Source organism: Dasypus novemcinctus, chromosome 4 (genome assembly GCF_030445035.2).
Source record: "Dasypus novemcinctus isolate mDasNov1 chromosome 4, mDasNov1.1.hap2, whole genome shotgun sequence".
In the NCBI taxonomy this organism is placed as follows: Eukaryota; Metazoa; Chordata; class Mammalia; order Cingulata; family Dasypodidae; genus Dasypus; species Dasypus novemcinctus.
The window spans coordinates 149,254,764-149,277,635 of record NC_080676.1 but is presented as its reverse complement, the minus strand read 5'-3'; the positions used below and the strand labels follow the sequence as shown (position 1 = coordinate 149,277,635).

The window sequence follows — 22,872 nt, the reverse complement described above, 5'->3', positions numbered from 1 at the left end:
TGTAATGGCTCATGTAATCCTTCAATCACTCTCTTGTGTTACTGTTCTTTATTTTTTACAGATAATGGAATCATGTCTTAGAGAGTGTATCAGTCAAAATAAAGTAGGTTCATAGCAGTAACTGATAGATCTCAAAATGGTAGTGGGTTTGCAAATAAAATTGATTTTTCATTCCCACAAAGTTTGGTGCTGGTTGGACAAATGTCCAGAGCAAGTCCCTTACAAGTGAGTCAGGGAGTCAGGCTGCTTCTTTCTTGAGTTCTGGAACTTGTGGCTTTCTGAATTATTCTATGCATGCTGGAGAGACATGCAGTATCTTTTCAGTGCCTAAACCTGGGAAATGTGCATACTGCTTCTGCTTGCACTTCATTAGCTAAAAGTGGTCACATAATTCCACCTTACTGTAAAGGTACAGGCTTTCATGCTCCTGGAGAATGGATGAGAAATGGGTATGGGAAAGCACCAGCAATCTCAACTACAGAGGGGTAACTTAATCAAGACTATGGTGCTAGGATGTGGCAAAGCCAGGATGCAAATACAGTCTGCTCAAAACCAACCTAACTCTAGATCTTGTGCTCTCAAGGTCTAGCTTTGGTAGAGCTACCATCTGTTAGCCTCAGATGTATCAAAAACATAGGCAACCGAATATGCTTAAAACAAATCTTTAGGATTAAAAAACAAAAAACAAAAAACACCCAAAAGACTATATTCTCTCTTTAAAAAAAACTCAGGAATCATTTACAAACTATCCATTCTTTGAGTTTTGGCTGAATGTCACCATCTCATCTAGGCCTTCCCAAACCCCTGCATGAAGGTAAATTTCCCCTTTTCTTGACACTCATAGTACCATTTTGTAAATCTTACAGCTCTTCTTTAATGACTGAAAGTTTCATGATGATAGCAACTATATCCCAGGGTTTGGTACAATGCCTGATATGTATTGAATGAATCAATGAATGAATGGAGAATTTGACTATTTTATCAAACAGGCCATGCCATTGTTTGATACTTTTCTGTCATAGAAATGATCCCTGAAATGCTGTGAAATTCTTGCTTCTACAGGTTCCATACGATATTCTTAGTTCTTCCAACTTAAACATGGAATAAAGCTCATTTCCTTTTAGCACAGAGCTGTTTGAATTTCTGAAGATAGCTGGTATAGAACCCTAATTCTTGCCTCAGATGCATTCTTGAATCTGGGGCAACCCTTCTCATCTGTGGACATCTCTTTTGCCAACCTTCATTTTTAAATGTAGTGCCCAAAACAACTCCAGACCTGTACTAACTAGCAGCGAGCAGTGGGGTCATAACTCCATGGAGGATGAATAGTGCATTTTCCCCACTACAGGACCCCCAGGAAAAGGTACAGTGTCTGGCACCACATGCAAGTTACCCAGGAGGTGTATGTTGAGTGAATGAATGAATGAATGCATCTTAAGATATATTAGAGTTCGTTTAAGTATTTCGATTCTTGGCCCATAAATCTGTGGAAACCTCAAAGCCTTGGTCTTTTTCTGCTGAACTAACCCCGTTTGCATTGGTTCTCTAAAATCCATACTTTAAAAAGTCTTTATGAGATGTTAATGCAGAACTAGCAAGCATTTATATAGAGCATTCCCCACAAAGCGCAAAGGAAATTAATCCAAAATGATCAGGTGTTATTGATTTCCCCAGAGAAGTGTCCTTGTCCTTTTTACAGAAAAATGGTCTCCAAACCTACATTTGCTAAAATAGCCTACCTTCCAGCGTTCAAAAGTGACAGTAAAAAGAAATCAAGAAAAGCAGTGGCGCTGGAAACTCGTTTCCTATTCTGCACGTGTAAACGGAAGTATTTTACAAGCGATTTTCTCAGGTCTGAAGAGGGAAGAAGAGACGCTAATCTTGAGAGTATTGAAGGTTTCTCCTTCCTCTTCCTTTACTCCTGCTTTTCTTCTTCAGTCTTTTCAGTGTGAAACAAGATCTCTGATATTCTCAGAAGTATTGACATCCAAGAAAGCTATTTGCCATCAAGTTATGGGACGAGCCCGAGTCTTAGTTGGCAGTCTCTAAGATCGCCTATATACCAGGCACAAAGGGACATTACCAAAAAGGCCCCGCTGCCACTCTCCGGCACACATCAGAGGCTGCCTCTGCTGGGACCAATAGACTAAGCTGGTTTTGCCTTGGGGGTGCCATGCTCGATGTACTTTCTGGCAGCACACAAAGTTAGTTGAGGGAGAAGGAGAATGTACATGCATGTGGGAGTGTGTGTGTGTGTGCGCGCGCGCGCGCGTCTGTCCGTCTGGATCAGTGGTGCTGGGGCGGGCAGTAAATAAAGGGTGGGGCTGGCGAGGGGAGGAGAAAAGCAAGGATTGAGGGAAGCAAGACCGTGGCTCCCATCCCACTTAACCTGCTGGAGCTCAGCCTGCTTGCTCAGAGCCCCCTGCAACTCCCCCTGTGCCGTCCCTCCTTCCTCCTTCTCCTCCTTTCCTCCCTTCCCCATCCTTCCCTCGCCGTACCTCCCCACCACAGTTATCCCCCACTTTTGCCTCTGACCAGAGGACGAATGAGGGAGACGTCCTCGCAAATTGGGGCAGCAACTTTCCCCAGCTCGTCTCTGGACTCTGGGAGCATGAGCGCCCTGCTTCTCCGCGGTCTGCGGCCCGTGGAGGAGGAGGAGGAGGAGCGGTGATGGGCTAGCGGCAGAAGCGAGGAGCCCCGCGCCAGCCCCGCGCCACCAGCCAGCTCCGCGTTCCCGCTCCCGCTCCTTCCATCTCGCTCGGGGGAGAGCGGGCAGGGCGCAGACCCCGAGCATCGCAGGGAGGATGAAGCGGGGAGCCGGCCCGAGCGGGGTGCATCTCGCGGGCGGGCGGCAGCGGCAGTGCCTCGGCATGAATTAAGAAGCCAGGAAGATGGAGCGCGGTACGTTCCTCGCCCAGCCCGGGCTCTGGATCGGGGACACCAGCTGGGCACTCCTCTATTTCCTCAGCTACATCCTCCCCCAGACCGCCCCGCAAGTACTCAGGATCGGTGAGTGCGCCCCGTGAAGTGCCCGAGGCTCTCGGCTCTGGGACGTGGCCGCTCCTCGCGGCCGGCGCGGGCACAGCGGGTCCCGGGCAGAGGCAGCGCGCGCCGGCGCGGGGACAGGAGCGAGGGGTGGTGGAGGTGGGTCGCACCCGGAAAGCGGGAACCGCGTCACGACTTTCGTCCGCGCCAGTGCAGGGCTTCCTCGGGAGTAAGGTTTGTGCGGGGTTGCAATCCCGGCTGGTGGGGCGCGGGCCAGGGTGCAAGGGGCTCGCCTGGGCTGGCACCCCACTCTGGAGACAGGGGCGCGCACAGCAGCATCCAGTTGATTTGGGCGCGATGCTCTCTCCTGGCAGCCTGGGTGGGCTTTGGGCCGCCCATATACGCAGCCCTGGTCAACGGTAGCCTGGCTTCTGCAAATCGCCACTCTGCCCAGATCGCCAATCCGGGGACCACCAGGGACGCGGAGATATCCTCGCTCTTGCTAGCCCTCCTGAGCCTCGAAGTTTTCATCCCTAAGTTGGGTCCTTCCACACCGAGTATCCAAAGTCCTGAGGGTTCCAGTGGAGAGGGGCCAAGTCCGGACCTCACTTCTGCCTGAGGGCTCAAGGAGTGAGGAGGAGGGTGGACCGGCCCCGTCAGCGGACAGCTAAGTTTTCCATTTGCTCCTCTATCTGCCCTGCCCACCACTGAGTATGATCCAGTCCCCAAGTCAGGGAACTCCATCTCTCTTGGGGGACTCTGGGTTCCAGTCTCAGAGGAGGTAAACAGAGAACAGGAGGCTGAATGTGGGAATAGGGAATACTGAAGCAGTCCAAAGCATTCCCAAAGCAATGGGAAGGGAAGAGGGGCACTTTCTTGGTCTTTGGAATCATACACCTAAATGCACAGCTCCCACCGCCAAGATTTGGTCTGTGGGGGCACTGAGCGATTTCTGGGTTGTCTTTCGGTTGACAGAACTCTTCACCTTCCTTAATGTTCTCCCTTTAAACCTAAATCCAGTTCTTACTCCCTGAGTCTTCGGTTTTTGCTCCCCTTCCCCAACCAATTATACTTCTTGAAGACAATCGCAGAGAGAGCCCACAGGTCAAGAGGTGATCCCCGCTGGTGTCCCAGCTTCTTGGCATGCCACATTAGCAGCAAGAGTGCAGCAAGCCCTGCACTCTGAGGGCTTCTAACTCACATCCTTCCAGGAATTGGCACAACCTGCAAGGGACAGTGCAAGACACTCAGGTTTCAGAGCAGCTGAAATTTTTCTCAATAACCTTACTAGTTCTGGCCAGCAATTAGTGTGCCTCTTTCCAAAGATTCAGACCCTAGTTCCTGTCCTTGATAGAAGTTTATCACTTTGGAATGTATTTTCTCTGGGTATGTGGGATCTAATTTTCCAGGCAAGAAAAGATCCTAAATCCTAACTTGTACTACACGTTTTAGTTTTTCCCAGGCTAAGGATAATATGTGCATTTTATTGGATAATTTAAGTGTTCTAATGTGTTATTTTCATTAACAGCATAGATTTTGTAACTAAAGTAACCCTCCTCTTAGACACAGTCTAGCCTTGATAATACTGTTGTTTGAATGAAATCAACCCTTAACATTGTGGTGAAAAATGCAAAATAAATGATGAGTGTGTTAGAGTTCCCAATACTTATTAACTTAGTATTTTTATACATTTAGAATTAAACAATTCTAGAGACACTAGAAGTGACTATGCAGCTCACACTCTTCCTCCTTCTACAACAAACTTAAGGTAGCATCTTTCTTCCCCAAGTCCTCCAAATCTAAAGAACACAAGGAGAGGAGAAAGGGCATTATAAGACATATTTGTGCCCAGATCAAGTATTTATCCAAGCTTTCAGCAATCACATTCACTGAATTGAAAGTAGTTTTCAAGTAAAAATAATCAACATGATCCACTGACTTTAAAATATATGGAACAATAATGAGATTTCCTTTTCCAAAATAGTAACTAAAATGCACAAAGTGAAATATTGCATAGCCTGATGTTGCTTATGAACAGTGCATATGCCTTACTCTCTCTGGCCCTATGACCCCGGCTGGCAAGGGCACATTACCACCCTGTAAGGATCAGTGCTTATTTTTAAATGAACAATTCAGCACCATGGAAACCAGCCTCAGTTCAGGGAGAATCTGTCTTTTTACAGTGAATTTCTCGTGCCAGTCAAGTCTGTCAATGAATATAAAATATCAAAGGAGTTGGGGACTAAGCAAAAGTGTGTGTGTGTATGTATGTGTGTGTAGGGAAAGAAAAAAATACATTCCTCTTCATCTCTCATCTCTCATTGCCCTTTCTAACAAACCACCAACCATCAAACTAGTCAACTAACCAGCCAACAAAAAGGGGCCCTTGAATATTGATTTGCATGTTTTTCAGTAACTGAAAATGTCCTGAGCTAAAGGAAAATATCCTGAACCAAGCACTTAGCACAGTGCTCATATGGAGAAGGCATTCAAACACTTGAATGAATTAATTACCAGTCTACTTTTCTTGACAGAGTGTCTGTTTAAACTAGTGCTATTGAGGAAAGTGGATGAAAGGTATAAAATTTAATATAAAATCAAAGCATACTAAATATTTAAGAGATCATTGAGTGCACATATGAATACCTTTAGCACATATTGTGAACTTGCATTGAAGAGTTTGTAATATTGACCCAGTTTAGAGACACAAGAGTGGTTTTATGGCACAGCGGTGCCCTAAGCATTCATACTGTATTCCAAAAGTTTCCCAGCCTGAATGGAAGGAACATAGGGCTGGCTGCTGGGAATTATCTGAGAACTACTGTGGTCATTCCTGCCTCACTGCATATGCCAGGGTATGTCAACAACTGGATAATGTCACACATCCACACAAACATGCACGTGCACGCGAACTTGAGCTTCACAGTGTAGACATGCTGGCAACTGATGATTAGAGCAAGGTCTAGATGACCTGAGTGGATGGCAGCCCACCACCACTAGTGGGGAATAAAACAAAACTCCATATGCATATGCAATTTCTAGGACATATGTCTTGTATTTCCAGTAATAATAATAACAGTGAGATATATTTACATAGTGCCTTTGAATGCATTATCTCAGCACACACAATCATAGAAGTCGTGGTAAAAGCACAGGATTAAGACTTAAGTGGCCAGAAACCAGGCTTTCCAACACATGACTTAGTGTCCAGAAGCATAGGTTCAGATCCCTTTTCCACAATTTACTAGATCTGTGTATCAGAGAGGGTTATTCAATCTTACCAGACATTGGTTTTTGCATCTGAAAAATGGAATTAAAAATATTACAAATCTCACAGTGTCTTTGGTAAGAGCCCATGAATTAGAAGATGAAAAAGACTTGGAGCAGAACTTGGAAACATTAGTTGCATAATTTCTATTATTATTATCGACATTTTCTTCTTGAACAGGGTCTGAATGGTAGATGCAGTGTATTTATGTAAGGCATTTAACACTTCTGTGCATGTATCTCTTTATCTCTTTCTCAGGGAAGGATCAAATAAACTAGTTTTTATATAATTTGCATACAAACCACTAAATAATTATAATGTATTACTATTATGAAATTCAATATCACATGTAAAAAGGAATATTGTGGGAATTTATATGAACAGAGTGGAAAGTTATAATGAAAGTATAATTGTACAAATTACTTTATTTCCTTAAGAGAGGTCCAACTATATTTTATGTCAATCATCACATTGACTCTCGCATCATTTTAAAATATTTTAATACCACGGACCCCAAACTTACAATTAATATTTAATACACATTAGTTCATATTTTCATTTGAGGGTACAAATAACCCATAGCATTATTCTTTTATCATTTAATTATTTCATCATGTTAACATTTATTCTTCATTCAACAAATATTTATTGCATGGTTACTCTACTACTATGTGCCAGACACACTTTTAAGTGTAGGATATAAAACAGTGAACAAAATGAACAAAAATATCTGCCCCCTTGGAGCTAACATTCTGGCAACTAACAATCTATGTCACAGCTGAAGTTTTTCACCAGTCTTCTAGTGCAGACACTACCTTTTAAATTTTTTATTTCAAATATTATTCTTGGAAAATTTACAGGTAATATTTTGTCATCAGTTTATCATATTGCATATATCATTGCATATATATTGCATATATCATATGCATATATCATTGCATAATCAATGAGGAATAGGTTCAGGCTCCCAAGTACATAGAGGACAGACAGAGTGGGTTGGTGGTGACAAAGCTGGAGCAGAGACTCAGAGGAAATTTCCTTTTATCATAAGTAAATCTCTTTGGTCTGAAGTTGATTTACCGTAAGAGAGATGTGTATGCCTTGGAAAACATGCCACTTACAATATTCACTGGCCCTTCAAAAGTCTTGGAGACAAGACATCTGGAATAATAATGAAGAAAAAGTACCTGGCTAATGTTAATATGTTTCTGCAAATGAATAGCTCTTTTTCGAAGTCACCTTTTAAATTAATGTTGATGTAATTAATGGGCCAAATGTTAAAACTAGGTAGGTTTGAAGTCCAGCTACTTTTCTTTTATGGTTTGTGATCTCCAGTTCATGTTGCTGTGAATTGTCATCTCCAGTTCACTTGGCTTGGTTTAATTCAAGGACTAGTTGATTAAAATTTCAAAACTATAGCTGGATATTCTAACCTCAAGTTTCAAGGTCCTTGTGTTAAATTATGCCCATTCGTGTACACTTACATCAATGTGTATATTAAGCTGAAATTATAGGTAATAGAAAGGAACTGTTGCTAAATACATCAAAGTTAGTATGATTTATATTTGAGTCCATTTTAGGGAATTAGCAAAGAGGAAAGTTGATGTTATCAGTGGAATCCCTGGAGTCTCTACTAAATAAGGGTTAAAGGAAGGCCATAAGTAGAAGGGGAAACCTTGTTCTACATGCCAAACATACTAGACAGTATCCTTAACTGGAGTGGTTTTGAGAGAATATTGATGGAATGGTGGTAGTGGTGGGGAATTACTAGAGTATCTCAATCCTTCTTAATGTGTCTGTCTTTGCAAAGGTTAACTATCCATATAATCTGGAAATATAATCCCTGCCCTAAATTTTTCCAGAAATTATTTGAACTGGAAGAAAGAGTGATGGAGGATTCTAGTTAGGAGGGAACTCATGTTTTTGACTGCCTTTCTCTAGTTGACTGACCTTGAGAAAATTGCTTCATCATATTTTCACCCCAAATTTTGTTATGTGTTGAAGAAGGGTTAATAATAACAAATTCATAGGTTTGTTTTAAGGATTAAATGTGATATTAAATGTAAAATAAATGTCACATGGTAAGAACTCAATAAAGGCACCTCCTTCTCTCTCCATTGGTGAACAGAGTAGGAGTTTTAATCTCTGGAATAATATGTTTATCTGGTTGAGAAAGTGGGGGAAATGCTCATTTAGAGATTCATGAAGCATGTTTGTTTATTAAAGATTCTTTGAAATCTGAAGAAAAATAAAGACTAATTTCTTTTTTTTAGTCCTTTATCTCCCACATTTTAATTACAAGATGACCCTTATTTGAATCACTACTATTAATGTTACTGAACTCATCCTCCCTAGAACATATTCAAGGAAACATTGACCAGTAAAACCTTTGACATTTCAACACACGTCAAAATACACGTGGCCACCCATGTCAACTGCTGTTTAAGTCTAACTCAGATTTTGCCCACTCCCTACTTCAGAACTGTTTCATATATTTTAAGAGTAGATTTAGGTGTTTAGATCAATATTACTCTCTATTATTTAGATAACATTTAGAAAATGACATTATGTACTGTAAAGGTAAATCATTTCATTAGCTTAAAATAAGGAATCGGGGCCATTTCTTTTTTTTTTTTTTTTTGCTCTCCCCTTCCTCCCACCCCAGTTGTCTGTTCTCTGTGTCTGTTTGTTTCATGTTCTTCTTTGTCCGCGTCTGTTGTTGTCAGCGGCACGGGAATCTGTGTTTCTTTTTGTTGTGTCATCTTGTTGTGTCAGCTCTCCATGTGTGTGGCACCATTCCTGGGCAGGCTGCACTTTCTTTCGCACCAGGCAGCTCTCCTTATGGGGTGCACTCTTTGCGTGTGGGGCTTCCCTACATAGGGAACATCCTTGCGTGGCAGGGCACTCCTTGCGTGCATCAGCACTGCATGTGGGCCAGCTCCACACGGGTTAAGGGGGCCCGGGATTTGAACTGCAGACTTCCCATGTGGTAGAAGGACGCCCTAATCACTGGGCCAAGTCCACTTCCCGGGGCCATTTCCTAAATAAATTTTTTTCCATAAGACTTTGTTTATTGGAAAGCTTATATTATAATATCTTTTACAGGAGTATAATTTTTGGTATGTTAAAAGTTCATTTATATTTAAAGTTCGACCTAATCGTTTTAAAATGCACATCTGATCTTTCCAATAATTTTTAATAAATACTTGGAAACATTCAAATTATAAGTAGTACATTTCAACATAAAGAACTTGATGAATTTCTGGTCTTGATTTAACAATTGAACTCAATTTATCATGTGAAATTTAAAAAACCCTATGTTCTTATTACATCAATACTATCATATTTACAATAATAAGTTTACTATAAAAATGGTTAACAATGAGGGGAAAAGAGACAAAAGTAAAGAGAGGAAAGTATTTTGTTTTATAATCTCAGTTATTAATGAACTATTAAAAAATTTTAAACCAGAATAACTATCCTAAATCACTTGGACCATATTTCACACTTTTTTTTTGAGAATTTAAGGATTTCTTTAAGCATGCAATTTCTATAATAAATATAAAATTGTTATAATAAATATACAGCATATTTTTTAAACCTAAGGTAAGATTTATTACAAATTGGGAATAAAAAAAAATGACATTGGCTAAGTGATGAATAAACTCCTATTGACCAAAAATCAATCTCAGAGGTGCACAACCAACCAACAACTTGGAACCACATTTTTAAACTTTAAAATCTTTAAAGTTCTACTTAGTGCATTAGTTAGCAAAATAAATTGGAAAGTTTTGCCCATGCTACACTTCTGAATGAATTACTAGTTTGCTGCTATTCTAATTGAAGAAGGCAAAAATGAAACTTAATACACAAAATCCTATTAATACTCTTTAAAATTTCCCTTGAGTAATGTTTCAGAAAGAGTGCAACAGTACAATTTTTTTGTATTAAGGTTTTATATGTTTTTTTAATGTAATAGAAATCCTAATAATTAACAATTATTATTGTCATTAGTTATCAGTTTGAAGATGGACAGGTCATTATAACTTATTACTTTTTTTAAAAAGTGCAAAAATAATGTATTAAAATGTATTATTTGTTAAACTGAAGAAGTTCAAGAGTACAGACAATGTTAAGGCAAAACATCTACTTTATTTAATAGTCAATTACAACTCAATCTATACACAGGTGGTATAGACACATGTTCTGCTGTGCTCTGACAGCTGAGGGAGTCTGGAAGAATGGCACCCCAGTAGTAATGAGCACAACTAACTCGTGGAAATCCTCCGAGAAATGGTGGAATCATCTCGTAGTGTCAGAAAGTAAGGAACTGGTAAAAACAAACAAAACTAAAATAATACCTTCCACATTGATGGGACTTTTCAAAGGGACAGGATCCAGCAGGAATGGCTCCAATGGCCAAGCTAGAACAGTTTGAGCAATAAAATAAGAAAGTAGTATTGGGTTATAACCCAAAGTATAAAATAAATATTCATGAGTCCACACTGATATATATAGTAGGCAAACAAACAGTGGGTGAGTAGACAAATTTCCCAAGCTGAAGAGCCAGGTGATGGAGGTCCGCATCAACAGGGGTAAGTCATACTGACAGTATGCCCTCTTGATACGATGTGCGAGAATCGCACTTTACAACTCCCTGGTCATCCTTTCCAAAACCCAGAACGCCACTCTAATCCTGAGTGAAAACTCAGACAAATTCCAACAGAGGTACGTTCTCTGTATTCCTCAAAACTGTGTTCCTCAAAACTGTCGAGGTCATCAAAAACAAGGAAAGTTCGTGAAACTGTCATAGCGGAGAGGAACCTAGGAGACATGACGAATAAATGTAATGTGGTAGCCTGGATGGGATCCTGAAACAGAAAAATATTAGGTAAAAAGTAAGGATATTTGAATAAAGATGAACATTAGTTTAATAATAATGTATCATTATTGGTTCATTTTTTTAAGGAATGTAACTTACTAATCTAAGAATTTACTATAAGTAAATTTCCTGTAAGTGGAAGCTGGATGTGGAATATATGGGGGTTCTCTGTACTATCTTCTCATTTTTTTCTGTAAATCTAAAACCATTCTAAAAAATAAGGTCTATGAAATAAAAACAACAAAATTACCTCAACCTATATCAAGGTTTCTTCCACAGTTAGTGCTCCTACATACCCTACAGTATATAAATATCTGTAACTGTATCAATGAAAATAGAAGGAAAAGTGAATGTCAATTCCACATAATATGCTTCATAGAGAGTTTTCTAAGAACATCATTAAAATAAAGACAACTGCATTTAAGGTTGGAAAATCATTAAATAAATAAACTTTATATAAAAATTGTTATTGATAAAATGTAATGACTGACTTCTTTAGAATTCTGTAGTTTATAGAAAGTCAGACATTAGACTAATCTTTCCATTAGAATCTAGATTTTCAACTATTATATGATTTTTGTACTAAGTTAACCAATTTAAATTTGAATATCTATTCAAGCACTGTAACAATGAATTTTATCAGGGGCCCTAAGTACTGATGTCTTTGAGAAAATACTCATAGCAAACCATTTTCCTAGCAACATTTTCTAAATATGTCTTTAAAAATCAATACTTAATTCTCAGAACCAATAAAATACTTCATAATTCAAATTGGGGAAATGATAGGGAAAATTAAGTTTTCTTTACTGTTGTGGGGTTTTTTTTAGTTATGAGGACTCAATTACAGATTTTGTTTGTTATTTTGTATTTTTTATAGCTGAGTTTTTTTGTGTATTTAAAATTTTAATTTTCTAAATATTGGTGTTTCAGATTGAATCATATCTACCACAAAAGCCATGTTTAGGTCCCTACCTCTGGTCCTATGGGTATAAACTCTTTTTGTAAATAGACCTTTGAAGATGTTTTTAGTTAGGGTGTGCCCAGCATGAATGAGGTGGGTCTTAATCCAATAGGACTGAAATCCTTATAAACAAAGGAAGTTGGGCATGGAAAGAGAGACACCACGGTGAGTAGCCAGAAGGTGGAAATCTGTGGAACCCAGAAGAGAAAGGAGATGTCACCATGTACATTTGACATGTGGTAGAAAAGCCAAAGAACCCGAAAGATTACAGTCCAGTGATACTGACCCATGGAGGAAGTAAATCTTGTAGCCTTTAAAACCATGAGCCAATAAATTCCTGTTGTTAAGCAACTCATGGTATGGTATTTGTTTTAGCAGCTAATACAACTAATACAGTTGATTTACACACATTGACAATCCATAACCAGAGATTGCATTCTAATGGACTGGCAATGGGTATGCTGTGTAAGCTTCTATTGCCCTTTATCTCTTAAAAAAATGATTTAGTATTATAAGATAGAGCCATTGTAGAAGACTTAAAAGTCTAAAGGCAATAATTGCCTTTTGAATTCTGTGCAGTGTGTGTTTCTTTGGTTCTTGGGATATATTTGAACCCTAAAGCTATTCTATACATGTACTCTGAATTGGCAAGAACCCTTAGAAGTGATTGTGAATCATCTAGATGCTCAACAGGAGGGAATACTTAGTTGAGAAAAGAAAAGTACAGATACAAGAAATGAAGGATCTATTAAATATGATCCTTAGTTTGGAATTTGTGTATGAAATTGGAAAATGCTTAGAAAAATAATATAAAGCAAAGGAAATAGAATATGATTTTATACACCATATATTGGGTGTATGTATAGCTAATGCTTGCATAGTGATAAGGACTGAAATAAATGTTGAAATGGGAAGCCAATCTTAAGATTGCAGAATGTTGGGTGAAATTTTTCTTTCCTTGTGACTTCTATTAATAGTGTTCTTTGTCCAATTTTAAAATGATTGCTTATAATTATGATTTTATAAACTCTAAAGGTTTATTGTGGCCATCAACTGTATGCCGCTTGGTGTAGGGAAAAGTGCACAGGAATGAGAGTACTTCCAGTTCTAGTGATTCTTAGCTTGGCCATGTCACTTAATCATGGAGTAAGTCTGCTTCCTTGGCTGTCACAGGGAAGCTGGTAATGAACAGGCTGGTAGGTACCAGCTAATCCCTCTACATCTACAATTCCCTCTACAGTGTCTGCTTTCTTTATTATCATTGGGATGAAATCAGATGCTGCGTGAAGACGTGTGATGCCGTGGAGTTAAACCTTTATAACCATGTGTCAAGTGTGCATAAATAGAGCCCATTTCATTTCCCTGTAATTGAACTTAACTAGGTAACCGCATCTTTATTTCTACTGAAGCCACTTCAAGGTCCTCACTTTAAGTTCAAAATGTAAATTTTTAGGAATTTATCTTCTCCCTTCTCCCTGCAGTGCTCAAACACCCCTGCCTTTTAGGGAGAGCATTGCTGTCATTCCTCATGAACATCTACTATGGTGTAGCTAGTTGTCTCTGATCCTGGGTTTTAGCCCCTAACTCCATGGCCCTGGCCAGGGAGCCCCACCTCTGCTCGCTCTGGTGCAGCAAACCAGTGGAGCTTCGGACACATTCCCCATCAGGTCTCTCATTGGGCTATTTCCCTACACCTCACCAAGGTAGAATCCGTGACACACACAGTAGCACCCAGTTCCTAGTCACCTTAAAGCCCCAGGTATCTCAGGCTTATTCTGTCCAAGCACAAGATGGCCCCATTCGATTTTCTGTGATACATTCCATGGGAAAGTACATTCTGTGGCACAGTCCACTCCCAGAGCACCCAACTCTATGTGGGCACAGGCCTTCTCTTTTCCTCCTGCCTCAGCTCCAGGTTTCCAGATCACAAAAAGGCCTAACAGGGAACTGGAATCTTACATTATCACACATTTCTCTGAACTCTGACGTTCAAACTATAAACATTATGGTGGCATTTAAAGCAAAGCTTTTAAAAATTAAAGGAACAAAAGTAACAATACCAATAAACTCTTTTTAATCTTAGTTTTCTGACTTTTGCTATAGAAAGTTAACTCTTTTTAAGACTAATCTTACTATTTGTCTGCCTGTCTCTCTACCTCTCTCTCTCTCTCTCTCTCTCTCTCTCTATATATATATATATATATAATACCCATACTGATAAAGTCCAAGAGTACAGATAATGTTAAGGCAAAGCATAGATTTTATTTAGTAATGGATTAAAATTCCACCCATACCCAGTTTAGTTAACATGTATATATGACCTTGCTTTATCCACTGAGAGAGCCTCTAATGTGTATATATCTTGAGAAAGAGACCATATATATATGTGTACATATGTATGTAATGTTTCAATGTATTATGTTTAATTATATAATATTTATATTATTATATGTATTACAAGCATTAAATGGTGTTATATATTTTAAAATATTTTACATATACATGTAATCTGCAATACATTGTACATAGCATATAATATACATATATGCATGTATAAGTATATACACATATTACGATTCCAGGTTATATTTTTTCTATGCTTTAGTTATTTTACAGAGGGAAAGTCATATATAAAGCTATCATTGCATTTTGATAATAAGGAAAGGACAATGGGCATAAACACCCTATCTGTGACTGGTGATGGTGGGTGGAAGAAGGAAACCTAGAGAGGAGGGCCCATACAGAACATAACAATTTCTTACATCTTCAAAATATTCTTATGCCACAACTGTTTTTGAATCTTCTCCTCTGTAGCCTATGAATGTATCTCTGTTGATTAGATTAAATGGCATGGGAAATCTGCAATCATCTAGGGGCCAATTAATGTGAAAGGACTGATAATAGTCTGCTACATCTATGGAACACTTGGCAGAACATAAATCAATATTAAACCACAAAGAAAATATCTTAAGGAAAAATAATAAATTAAGAGAAGATACTACTAAATTGCTAAAAACAGTTCATGAGTGGCTTAATACATGCAGCATGCTCTTCTAAGAACTACAACTAAATGGGAGAGAAATAAGAATCAGGCATAGAAGTTTCTTAGAAAAAGCTATAAAAAGCATATAAATGAGAAATCATAGTGCTGAAGAGCAGGCAGTAGCTTCAAAAATCTTTAAGTCCAACTTCCTCATTTGATACATGAGAAAGCCCCAATGCTTTGCTTCCATTTCAATGCTATTTTCCTTGTAACTTAGTTTTTCCCATGCTTTATCCAACTCATTTGAGAATTGTTAAAAATCAGTATTTGAATGAGTGAGAACTAGTGCTCAACAAATAAAACACATAAATTTCCAGAATACACTCAGCGCAGGACAAATCAACTTGATTTCTTTAAATACAGATGTTTCATATAGGGAAATTGTTTTGAGGTATGGTTTAAAGGAGAGTACAGATACAGAAAAGGTAGGTGAGCCCCAATCTAGGCAGTGCTAATTATAGCAAAGATTAAAATCCAGATTTGACAGTCAAGGAAAATATCAATAGAAAATTCTTAACAGAAAAGTGTTAAATTGTACATATCTTTAGATTTTTTTGAACTTTGTATTAGCTAGGAGTTTCTGATCACCTAATTTTATAGTTACTTGAGTGAGCAGGATTGTTTTTACACTTGTAGGGAATCTTAGCAAAAAAAAAGAAATAGCAGTTAAAAATGAAAGGAGTGGAGCAGATGTAGCTCAGTGGTTGGAGACCTGTTTTGCACGTATAGGATCCTGGGTTCAATTTCCAGTACCTCCCAAAAATAAAATGAAAGGACTATAGAATAACAATTTAAAATAATCAGTGAGGAATGGCATTATATTTTCAATAACCTTAGTTATATTGAAAAGATTCAAGCTGGCATTATCCTTTGGTTAGGCTAAATACGTGCATACATGAAGGAAGAATACTGAGTGATATCTTTGGCTTACTTTGTGAGAATGTCATAAAAAATCAGAAACTTAAACTTCAAGATTCATAACTCCACTTATGAGATATAAGGAAGTGAAGTGGAATGAATGACTCATGTGTTGCTTATGAAAAACAAAATCAGTGAATAATCCCCAACCTCAACCTACAATCAGTTGACTGTACTATCTCTGAAGTCTTTATGGCCTTGTTTCATACGCATTAATCATTCCAATTTCCTTCCGGTTTCTGCCAGTAACATTTGATGGGTTCTTCTCTCTTTAAAGCAGGGGTTCTTAAAAAGGGGTCCGTGAGCTTGAATTGAAATTCAAAAGCAAAAAACAAAAAAACAAAAAAAGCCACATTGGGAAGCGGATTTAGCTCAATGGATAGAGCATCTGCTACCACATGGGAGGTCCAAGGTTCAAACGCAGGGCCTCCTGACCCATGTGGTGAAGCTGACCCACACGCAGTGCTGACACCCACAAAGAGTGCTGTGCCATACAGGGGTGTCCCACGAGCTGGGAGTGTGCCCTGTAAGGAGAGCCGTCCGGCATGGAAAAAGTGCAGCCTGCCCAGGAGTGGCGCCTCACACACGGAGAGCTGACACAACAAGATGATGCAACAAAAAGAGACACAGATTTCTGGTGCTGCCTGACAAGAATACAAGTGGACACAGAAGAACACACAGCAAATGGACACAGAGAGCAGACAACTGGTGGTGGGGGGAGCAGGGGAAGGAGAGAGAAATAAATAAAAATAACTAAATCTCTAAAAACAAAAAACAAAAAAATCATGTTACTGTTGGTGCAGGTGAGATATATTTATTAAATAATACACAGTGTAGTGTGGACTTAGTAAGGGGTCCATGGGTTTCATCTGACTGACAAGTGTCCATGGAACAAAAAAGTTTAAGAAGCCCTGCTTTAAAGGATGAAGTTTTAACTTACGTTTTTGCACACTCCCCATCATTTGCTCATTCATTTCTTCATTCTTCTATTTACAGCTTGTTTTAGTCTAAAATTATTGTAAAGACTTACAGAAATGCATATATTATAACCTGACACAAATACAATTTAAAAATGTGATGGTCAAGGAGGAATAAGGTAAAGCCAGGGGTGATGGTTTTGAAAAGATGCCAAAAGTGGACCAGCAAAAATTACCTGAGATTTATAACAGCTGAATTTAAAAAAAAAAAAAAAAAACAGGGAAAATTAAGCATTCAGAGGATCTAGTTGTTTAGAAGAATTACAGGTTTTCTCAGTTAAAACCTTTGGAAAAAATTCGTCCTATGAGTCTGGATAAAGGAAAATGATGTGTTGCTATAGATAACTTCCCTTCAGTGAAATCAGTAGCGTGTTTCATAATGTTTCTTTCTTACAAAGTTGCTGTACACAACTCTATAACAAGACATCAAATAATAATAATAACAAATCTGCCGAGGATCAAAGAAAAATATCCTGGTATGTCACTCTCAAAAGGTTAACTTTATCAAAGTCTAAAATTTACAATATCTAGGGGAATGGATGGACTGCTTATCATCTCATAATTATTCATAACTATCATATCTTGACCTTGAGATTTAATGAAAAGTAAGTACCAGAAAGTTCCAATGGTGGAATTTTGTGATGAAAGAAGTGTATATTTCTGGTTAAAGGTGACTTCATAAACATCACTCAATATGGTCAATTTCCTTCTATAAAATGAAGAAACCCAAACAGGATACTTCCTTGAATAGAAAACCACATCACCCCCGCGTGGATGAGACACTGGAAGCAGGAACATGGTGTAACTCAGAAAATCCTTTTGAATTCACCATAATAAATGGAATAATGGGTGATACCCATTTGACTACAGTGAAGAACAATGTTGTAATAACGTTAGGCTTTATCAACTATTGACCATAACCATTAAGAGGAGGAATAAAAGAAAACTCAGTCATTTTTTCATAATAAAGCTATTTTGAATACCTAATTTAAATAATGTCTTTCGGGTAAATTCTAAGGTAAATTGATAACTGCACACTGACCTCTCACAGGATCATCTGTCGACTCTTAACATGTACAGTATATTTCTGACATAGTGATTTTGGTCTCAGAAGTTGATCTTAAGCCCTTCTATCTTATCATAACTGCAGAGAATAGCTGCTTTCCTAATGAGGTGACTCTACAATGACTGTGTTTATACCTATTGATCAGATAATAATTTCCTATTTCTGTGCTTTCTTGTTTTCCTTATATTTTTCATTTTTGGGCAATTTTTCAAATTTTTATTTAAATGCAATGATCCTGGATGGATTTTAGATCTTGTTGAAAGAAGCAACATCCATGGACTGCACATAGTACTCAAAGGAGCTATCTGCTCCTCCAACATATCTGGTCCAAGTTTATCATGCTCAACGACAAGCTGGAGCTGAAGTTTTTTATTCCATATTCCACTGGAACTGTTTTAGAAGAGCCCCAGACCACTCCTTTTATTTTGCCATATCTGTATCATCACCCCAAAGTTTTACGTCTAGTGAGATGAAAGACTTGGCAATGAGTGCAGGTTTTTTGGCTTTCTTTGACTCATGCTGGGCAAGGTACTCTTCTTTTAAGTAATGAACTTCTTCACTTTCCTGTAAAGAAATATTTAATACATTTCACAAAAGCTATCTGTTATGGTGGTTTTTGTTTGTTTTGCTTTTAATAAGTATCCACTTTGTTTATCCTGGTAAATAATAAAACTTAAATCTTTCCTTTCCCCTCTGAAACTTTCAAATACTCTTCCTTTAACCCTAATCATTTTAGAAAAGTCATTTTTATCTAACAAGACCATCGATTGTATGTGAGAGAAGGAAGGCAACCTAACATTTTGTTTTTCAGTGTCCCAAGAATCAAATTTGCCCACGTTTCCTTAGATTTCATATTTTGGAGTATTAGAGAGGTGCTTTAGTATTCCAGCTGCTAAAACAAATGCCATATGGGTTGACTTAAAGAGTAGAAATTTATTGACTCATTATTTTGAGGTTAGAAGACCAAAATCAAGGCTTCAGCAAGGTGACGCTTTCTCCCAGCAGACTGTGGTGTTCTGGGCCAGCTGCTGTCAATCGTTGGTGTTGGACTTGCTTGTCACATGGCAATGCACACAGCCATGTCTTCTCCTATCTCCTCTGGATTCCATTGACTTCAGGATTCTTACTCTTCCCATGGTCTCCTCTCTCCGAGTCTGATTTCTTTGCTTATAAGGACTTCAGCCATCTTGGTTAAGGTCCCCCTTTTTCAGTCTCTGCACACCTTAGCTAATAACACCTTCAAATGTCCTGTAGAGAAATGGGTTCACATCCACAGGACCAGGGGTTAGGAAAAACACATGCCTTCTGGGGAACATGATTCAATCCCTAACAAATGGATTCATGATTTATATACAAACAAAACCTGAAACATTGCATGTTTTGGTGTGAAGGTTTGATCCTTCTCTGTGGGTCTCAAAAATCAATCAACTTTTAATTTTGTACAACTTCTTGCCTTTTTTCTGGGAGAGAGGAAACACTCATTAAAATTTCATGATACATTTCATTTCCAAACCCACACCTCTATACCTTGAACTGAAAAATAATTTTATGAAAGCTAAAGATTCTTTTCACATCTTTAAAATGCCACGGTGAGCTACAAATTGAGTTAAATGATAGCTTCCTCCTATTTCATATGTTTAGCGTTGTAAATTATTTTACAATTGTCATCTGGTTTCCTCTCTTTCAAACATTAATATGAATTCAGTATATAGAAATGTATGCAGAAATACAACTCCATGTTATAGCAGCCTGAGAGAAGCTTGTAACTGACATTTTTAAAGAAAAATAATATACAGGATTTTTAAAAAATTCAGACCCTATGAAAGAGAAAATGTCACACTGTAAATCAATTTGTGATCATCCAAATCAGCATTATATTTCATAAACTTATCTACAGCATGATTCATACTCAGTCAAAGAAAATTATAGTAAAAATCCTTCTGGAAAAAACATTTACACATACACATAAACACACCCACATGGCACAGAACCACGTAAATCAGAAGCACAGAAGTCTATTTAGGCTATCAAAAATAATCACTTTCCGGCTGGTTTAGATTTGGAAAACAATATTATGTTGCAAAATCTGGTCTTATATATCAGTCATTAATAGTCGAGATTCTTTTTGGAAAAAAAAAAATCCGCAATCCTTTTTACTTATTATCCCCCAAAAATGACTCAAGAAAGTGATTGGTTTAGGGACATACCAATGCAGAATCCAGTAATTAAAATTAAATAAAAAGAATGAGGACTGCAGGAGCAGAGATAATGAACTTGAACTTTAGCCATTTTTAAACCAAGTAATTGTTTCCATTTATTTTTAAAGACTAATTTAAGTAAATATAATTTTTAACTTATAGACAAATAGAAAATTGGATTAAAGAGAAGGATAAAGAAAACAAGTGTATTTAGGTTTTCTAATTTATGTTGTAGATTTTTTTTTCTTCTGGACTGATTTTCCTAAGGTTCATAGTCTTCATGCAGCGTTGTTAGAAATATATTCATTTCTGCATGATGAAAAGCTCTGTGTATATTACATTACCAAAGGATAGGAAGACTAGAAACATATGTGTTTGTAAAATAATTATAAAATCACTTTCGTTCAATCCTCAGATATTTTTTTTCCACAGATTTTGATGTTTTGGTGTTTGTCCAAAAACAAATAGCTACATAGAAAATATTTTAAAAATAAAATGTGATAGTGAACATGAACATGTCTCTTCATTGTTACTCCACAGTAGAAGGTAGCTATTCCTAATCTAACCATTTTATGGACATGGAAATTGAGACTGTATTTCATGCACAAAATCAAGTAAGTGGCTAACGGTCTTATATACAGCTCAAGAGGGGGAAAAAGGCATTTTCTGAGTTCATTGACCAATTTATTTGCCTGCATAGTCTATATTCAGATAATTGTCAGTCCTTCCTTTCATCTGTTTTTATTTATAGAACAATAGTAGCAACCAGCAGGACTGTTTAATAGTGCTATCAAAGGAGAAGTTAACTCCATTTACCTTCAAAACCATTCTTAGCCTATCTTAAGGTAATGAGCATCTGTTACCTGAAAGAACATTAGAATGGTGCTGTGAATAGTTCTTTTAAAATTCACACTCTCAATTTACTACAACTAGATCTCTTTAAAACCTTACCTGATCCTATTTTTCTCAGATGTTCAGGTTACGTTAATTTGCATAGATAAGTTTATGTGCCAAGAAACAACACCAAATTCAAAAGGCTTAATTAAAAGCTTAGGGGACCCAAGTGAAATTTTAGCTATTAGAAGTTTGACTTATGCTGGCCTATTATTTCTTGATTTATTTGACTTAGAAAGACTCAGCTTTTACTCAAAAATCCTGAGGGGATGATTACAGATTATGACATTTTGAAACTATAAAATAAAACCATTAAGAATGGCAGCAATTTCAATTAGAAACACTCTTAGTGGATCTTGCACTGAGGGCTAACATGCAGAGTCATTCTTTTTTATTGTGAAATATATTGGAAAAACTTTGCCCTAGCATTTTAACAGCACCTTTCCATTATGCGTATGTATTTATCCAGATCTGTCAAGTTGTTTCCCTAGAGCAGTGGTTCTCAATCGGGGATGATTTTTGTCCCCCAGGGGACATTTGGCAATGTCCAGAGACAATTTCATTAGCTTCAATTTGGGAGTGGGTGCAGCAACTGACATCTAGTGATTAGAGGCCAAGAGGGGTGCAGAGTGCAGTTAAACATCCTACAATATCCAGCACAAACCCCCCCAAACCAAAAAACTATCCAGCTCGGGATGCCAACAGGGCTGAGGCTGAACAAATCTAAGATACCAGGAATGCAAATCTAGAGGCAGTTTAGTGTAGATGCTTTAGAATTCTTGCTCCAGAAAAATATATATAAATAAAATAATTACATATTCTCAGAGGATATGGGCAGACGTAACATTAGTATAGTAATGTCTTACCATGAATCAGGGACATAGCTTTTGAGAATGCTCCCTTTGCACAACATCCTTGGTTCTTCTGAGAGCACGTCCATCTGCACACAAAGCAGACACTGCGGCAAATTGCTACATCATGTATATGGCTGTACCTCCATCAACAACCCTCCAACTTTTTGGATGTCTACTCTATGCAGAGCACAGAGTATACAGTAGTGAGTATAATAAACAGTTTCCTGTCTTTATGCAGCTTACAGTGTAGGAAGGACACACAGACATCAATTAAATGGTTACAGAATAAATATTTAGTGTTGAATTGTGAAAAATATTATGAATTAGAAGGTCATGATATTGTGAGCTTATTGAATAGGAGCAACTGACAAGGTTTTAAAAATAATTGTGCTTATATCTGAAAAAGAAGTGAGTTGAGTAGAAAGGAAAATGAAGGCTTCCCAAGTAGGGGAATAACAGGAGTGAAAGCCCTAAGTTGGAGAAAGGGTGTCTTCATTGACAATTTTTGTCTTTTACCAACACCTCTGGATTGGTTGTGTAAGTGTGTGCATATATGTACACAAATTTCTTTTCTAGTAACTCTTCCTAGGTAACTGAGAAAAATAAAACTACTTTAAAAAATTTTTTTAAAGATTTATTTATTTATTTCTTAAAAAATCCTGTTAATTTTATAACACTTTTAAACATCTTCTATTTAACTTATAACATATTAAATGAACTTAACTGTTACTTTAATTTTTCTTTCAAGGTAAAAGAACAAATCTCTTGTAATTAGTTTGGAATAAAAAGAAAGCAGATTTAAACATTATTTTCCTTTCAAAGAGAT

General features: G+C 37.7%; 1 protein-coding gene across 5 annotated transcripts in view; it reads left to right on the top strand.

Annotated features, from left to right (window-relative positions):
* The first annotated feature begins 2,068 nt into the window (after positions 1-2,068).
* GRIK1 (glutamate ionotropic receptor kainate type subunit 1) overlaps positions 2,069-22,872 on the top strand; it is a 418,576-nt gene continuing 397,772 nt past the window's right edge. For all 5 annotated transcript variants that reach the window (XR_011648696.1, XM_004468595.5, XM_004468593.5 and 2 more), the window contains exon 1: positions 2,069-3,009. Coding sequence is in view for 4 of the 5 variants with exons in the window: in XM_004468595.5 (XP_004468652.1) it covers positions 2,892-3,009 (118 nt within the window). In the remaining variant the exon portion in view is untranslated. The remainder of the gene's footprint in view (positions 3,010-22,872) is intronic.